Source organism: Pyrus communis, chromosome 6 (genome assembly GCF_963583255.1).
Source record: "Pyrus communis chromosome 6, drPyrComm1.1, whole genome shotgun sequence".
NCBI classification, from domain to species: domain Eukaryota; kingdom Viridiplantae; phylum Streptophyta; class Magnoliopsida; order Rosales; family Rosaceae; genus Pyrus; species Pyrus communis.
The window spans coordinates 12368749-12374784 of record NC_084808.1 but is presented as its reverse complement, the minus strand read 5'-3'; the positions used below and the strand labels follow the sequence as shown (position 1 = coordinate 12374784).

At 39.3% G+C, this 6036-nt stretch overlaps 1 protein-coding gene across 1 annotated transcript; it reads left to right on the top strand.

Moving 5' to 3' along the window:
• The first annotated feature begins 1975 nt into the window (after nucleotides 1-1975).
• On the top strand, nucleotides 1976-3737 carry LOC137736045 (uncharacterized). Its single transcript, XM_068475387.1, has 4 exons — nucleotides 1976-2191; nucleotides 2730-2808; nucleotides 2996-3118; nucleotides 3427-3737. The coding sequence occupies exons 1-4, from the start codon at nucleotides 1976-1978 to the stop codon at nucleotides 3735-3737; spliced, it is 729 nt and encodes a 242-aa protein (XP_068331488.1).
• Nucleotides 3738-6036: the final 2299 nt, after the last annotated feature.

The window sequence follows — 6036 nt, the reverse complement described above, 5'->3', positions numbered from 1 at the left end:
AAAATAAGGAATGTAGAGATATTTTTAGGTATATAATTATGTAATTGGCATCCTTATGTGTTTGGGATACTTGTTTCCTAATTTATAGGAGATTGTATAAATTTATATATTCCTCTATGAGAGAAGAATAAGATTAGAACAATTTTTACCAAAACCCTAAGATTCCATCTTGGTATCCAGAGCAGGTTCGGCCTGCCTCCTCCAAAACAAAACCTCAAAACAGCCAACAAACTCTCTCACAGTCTGAACCACAGACTCTGTTAGAAGCAGAAAATCCAAATTGCAGACTTTGTAAACATTAAGGCTGCGTTACCTAACCAAATCTATCCAAGAAGTCGTTGTGATGGCTGGTGAACAGAACCAAATTGCTGCTGCTGGACCAGTAGCAACGTCTAGTGCAGGGGGCCACGTTGGGCCCAATGTCCAACAAGAGAAGGCTGATGGCGGCAGAGGTGTCGCTTCTGTTGTAGCGGGGTCAGTCAGGGCCCAATCAATCCAACCATGTCACGGCAGAAGCCCAATCTACAATGCAGACCTTGGAGGCAACGTCCAAGGTTGATGAAACCGGTCCATTACTATCCTTAATCAACCAAATTTCATTGGATGACAATTCGAAAGATTCAGGTAAAATTGGTACTGTTTTAATAGCATCCACCAAAAGAGATACTGGTTAGATAATTGACTCTGGAGCTATAGACCATATGACTTACAATGCATCATTATTTAATCACATGACTTCACCATCTAAAGAGGATGTCATTATAGCCAACATCACTTTAATGTTTCCTACTTTTTGCCTACTTCAGGATATCCAGACTCGGGTGATAATTGGACGTGGTACTAAGATGAGAGGGTTATATTATGTGGATGCTATGTTGTCAAGCCGAGTAAATCAAGTGCGCAGTAGCCACCCAAACAAGAATAAGACAGTCTGGTTATGGCATCGTTGATTAGGGCGTGCGTCTTTTGGTTATTTAAAAAAAGTTCTTCCATCTTTATTTCATGGCATTTCAGACTTTGATTTCCAGTGTAAGGATTTCATTCTTGCAAAAAGTCATCGTACTTCTTATCATTTGAGTTTCAATAAAAGAACAATTCCCTTTGAGCTGGTTCATTCTGATGTGTGGGGGCCTTCTCCAGTAGCTACTAATCATGGGATTTGTTGGTTTGTTATATTTGTGGATGATTGCACCAGAATGACATGGCTTTATACTATGAAACATAAAAGTGATGTTGGTCAAAATTTTCACCAGTTTTACTGCATGGTTAAAAATCAATACTCTCTGCCCCTTAAGGTTCTCAGGTCCAATAATGGTGGGGAATATCTCAATACCGAACTTTCTCAATATTTTCAGGAGCACGACATTTTTGATGAGACTACTTGCCCACAAACCCTGCAACAAAATGGGGTTGCAGAACGCAAAAATAGACACATTTTGGAAACCACTCGAGCACTTCTTATTGGTGCTCATGCTCCTCATTCCTATTGGGTGGATGTCATCAGATACTCTGTTTATCTCATGAACCGAATGCCCTCCCGAGTGCATAATTTTCGCACTTCTATAGAAGTTTTTGCAGAGCATGTGACATTACCATCTTCACTTCATTTGCAGCCACGTATATTTGGTTGTGTGGCCTATGTGCACCTCTACAAAAATCAGCGCAGTAAGTTGGATCCATGTGTGCAGTTTGATGTATTTTTCTGGGATTTAATGGTATGCAAAAAGGGTACCAATGTTACCACCCGCAGACCAAGCATATGTACGTCACCATGGATGTTACCTTTTCCGAACATGAGATGTTTTTTTATCACTGATCACACCCACTATAATCTTTAGGGAGAGATGAATACACATGAAGATTATAGTTGGATTAATCTTCCAACTAGGTAGGTGGATAGCCACCGTGACAGCATCTGCCAGCATAACCAACAACTGCCCGTGGGTTTAATGAACTTGGGCCCATCAATAGCAGCATGGGTGAGTTGGGCTTGCCTAGCTCGGAAATCAGGGAAGTAGAAGGCTTCTCACAGCCTAACGCACAAAACAATGAGGGCGTTTCACAACCCTATGCACAATATGAACACGGTAGCGAGCTGCAACCATCAAGCCAAGTTTCTCACAGCCCAAGCACTTCAAAAAATAACCTTCCTCTGGTTATACCTGTCCTTGTGCTCGAGGATATCCATGAGGTACGTTTATCCCATCTAATGAAGCTCATAATTTGACTAACATTGAAAGTACTTATGTGTTGCTTTCTAGACAAAATCGTGGGAAACCACCTGACAGGTATTCTCCGAATGGAAAAGTTAGATATGCTTTTGCAAAGTATGTCTCTACTCATCGATTATCTCTTAAGTACCAAGCCTTGGTGAATAAAATGGATGGAATCAAAATTCCAACAAAAGTGAAAGAAGCTTTGCGGGATCCTCGATGGACAGAAGCAATGGAGGTCGAAATGGAGGCCTTATAGAAAAAATGGAACTTGGAGCGTGGAGTCACTACCACAAGGAAAAAGACTAGTCGGATGCAAATGGGTGTTCACCATCAAACACAAGGCAATGAAACCATTGAAAGATACAAGGCAAGGTTGGTAGCTAAGGGGTACACATAGACTTTTGGAGTAAATTATCAGGAAACATTTGCCCCAGTAGCAAAGATGAATATTATACGAGTTTTGTTGTCTTTAGCTCTAACTTTGATTGGCCGTTGAGACAATTTGATGTGAAGAATGCTTTTATACATGTAGACTTGGAGGAAGAAGTATACATGGAGCTCCCACCTGGGTATGAAATGCAGAATAATGCAGGCAAAGTATGCAGACTACGAAAGGCTCTTTATGGACTCAAACAATCGCCGAGGGCTTGGTTTGGAAGATTTACTGATGCAATGAAAAAATATGGGTACCGACAAGGGAGTGCAGATCACACTTTTTTTTATCAAACGCAATGGAGGAAAGGTTACCTTGTTGATAATATATGTGGATGATATGTTAGTCACAGGTGATGATACAGAAGAAATGGAAAGATTACAGGAGTATCTTTCTTCGGAGTTTGAGATGAAAGATTTAGGAGGTTTGAAGTACTTTTTGGGAATTGAAGTTGCTCATTCCCGTGACGGTATTTACTTATCTCAACGGAATTATGTTCTGGATCTTTTGTTTGAGACTGGGATGTTGGCATGTAAACCAGTAGAAACACCTATAGTTCAAAATTATCATTTGGCTATCTACCCAAACTAGGTTCCAGCAAACAGAGAAATATACCAGAGGTTAGTAAGAAGGTTGATTTACTTGTCTCTCACGAGACCAGATATTGCATATGTTGTTAGTGTAATAAGTCAATTTATGCACTCTCCTAGTGATTTATGCACTCTCCTAGTGATGATCACATGGCTACTGTTATGCGGATTTTGAGTTATTTGAAAGGTGCACCTAGAAAAGGGTTGATCTTCAGGAAACATGGGCATATGGAGGTAAAATGGTACACTAATGTTGATGGGGCCGGGAACATTACTGATAGACGCTCTACGTCAGGGTACTTCACATTTGTTGCAGGAAACCTTATGACTTGGAGAAGCAAGAAACAGAATGTTGTGGCCAGGTCCACGGTAGAGGCTGAATACCATGGGATGGCACATGGGATTTGTGAGTTATTATGGTTGAGGATTATTCTTACAGAGATTGGGTTCAAGCCACATGGAGCGATGTTTTTATATTGTGATAATCAGGCTGCATGAGAAATAGCTAATAATCCAGCTTAGCATGATCGTACAAAACATGTTGAGGTGGATAGACATTTTATTAAAGAGAAGTTGGATGTTAAGTTAATTGATATTCCATATGTAAGATCCAAAGACCAGCTGGCTGACGTGTTAACGCATGCAGTGTCAGCAGGACTCATTTGACAAGTTGGGCCTAGGTGATATCTATGCACCAACTTGAGGGGGAGTGTTGCGTGAGTCAACCTTGGAAAATAAGGAATGTAGAGATATTTTTGGGTATATAATTATGTAATTGGTATCCTTATGTGTTTGGGATACTTGTTTCCTAATTTATAGGAGATTGTATAAGTTTATATATTGCTCTATGAGAGAAGAATAAGATTAGAACAATTTTTACCAAAACCCTAGAATTCTATAGATTAATGATATTCATTCTAAACACATGTAATAATATATGAATGTAGATAACCAAATACAACCAACAAGCAAAGCAAAAATAGAAAGAATATATGACAAATAACCAGTAAGCAAAGCAAAAGACTCACAGAGAGTAAACTTGTAGGAAACAAATACTGGACTGAGAATAAACCTATAAATAAAAAACTTGCAAAGCAAATATTGGACAGATACTCTTATATAGTAAAACTGTAAATAAAGTTCTAAATATATGTAACTTTGTATGAATATAAATAACCAAATACTGGACCAGTAAGCAAAGCAAAAGAATTTGGGTATCGGAAGATACTAATCCTACAAACGCGATCTAATGGTAACATCCCCTATTCGGTATCTATCAATTAATACTGGCCCTTTACAGTAATGATCCAACAGTTATGAATCAGTGTAGTTCATAGAACCAAACATTCTGTAAGAATATATCTACTCCGACTACATTCTACAATTGAAAAGCAAAATTGACATGTACCTTTGTTCTAATTATTGGTAAGCAAAATTGACAAATACGTAAATAATTAAACAACCCATTCAATCCTCAACAAAAACTCACAGGAAGTAAAACTGCATCAACATGCAGCCAAAGCAACAAAAAGCTAAAAATCAATACTGATTGAAAAACAAAATCACACCAAAAAAAAAAAAAATTAATAAAATGCACCAACATGCAACAAAAAAGAAAAAAATCTAATTTCAAATAAATGTAAGAATCATGCATCCCTTGGTTACTTACAACCTCAAGAACTTATGTGGTACAAAGGTGAAATTGTGCAAGAGTTCGTCGATTTTTGTCAACTTTTTATTAAACCAAGCTTATGACTATACTGAAATGACAAAGAAAATGCATATTATATCAAACCTTTCACGTAGTCATGAGATAGATGTGTTTGAATGTCATTGATCCTAATAGCAGCATAAATCTGCACAAAGAAATTGTTCAGCCATTCTAGAATAAAATACCTGCTCTTTATGTGTGACAGCCCGTCTCAGATTTTTCGTACCGTAGGGGTAAAATGACGGTTTTGCCCCTAGTGGTTTTGTTTCGTTGTGTGTTTATTTTGGGGTTTTGGTTGGTTGCTTTTGGACCACACGCACACCTCCACACTCATTCTCATCCTTTTCCTGTCCCGTATCCCTGTCACTCTCTCCCTTTCCTTTCTTCTTTGTACGCACAAGGTCAAACCCTTCGAAAACGTGGTAGATCGTGGTGGAGACTTATACCTTTGTGTTCGTGAGCTTCATACGAGTTCAACCATACCCCTTTCAGGTAAGGACACCTTCGTTTTCACGTTGAACTCGAGATGTTCAAATCAGGGTACTGTTCATGCACACGTAAATTCATGTGTTTTTGGGAATTTCAGGCTTGTAGGAAGCTTGGTGAGGTCCTTAGGAAGCTCGGGGTGGTTCGTTTGAAGGTTTTGGACGTCGGGATCGTGAGTTGTAGGTTTGGCCGGATTTGGTGGAATTTTTCCAACGAGATTCCGTTGGTTTTAGTGCTTGAAAGTGGTAAGGTTTTGTTCCTCTAGTTGTAAGCTTCATTTTGGTACCAATTTTGTGAAATTTGGGTGAAAAACGAGTGAGAAATGAGGTTTGGACAATTTCCCGGTTTTCCAGCGACGGCAACGGTGTCGGAGATAGGCCGGAGAAGACGACGAAATATTCAGTCAGTTTGGATGGAATATTTCTAACGGCGTTAGGTTAACTTTAACGGAATCTGTCAGACATAACGGAATATTCCTGACGGCGTTAACTGATTCCGTCAGTGTGCTAGACACGTGCCTGCGGGTGGGAGGCGCGTGTGGCCGTGCCTTGGCCAGCTCATGGGGTCGCATGTGGTGTCGAAAAATTATTTTAAAAATAT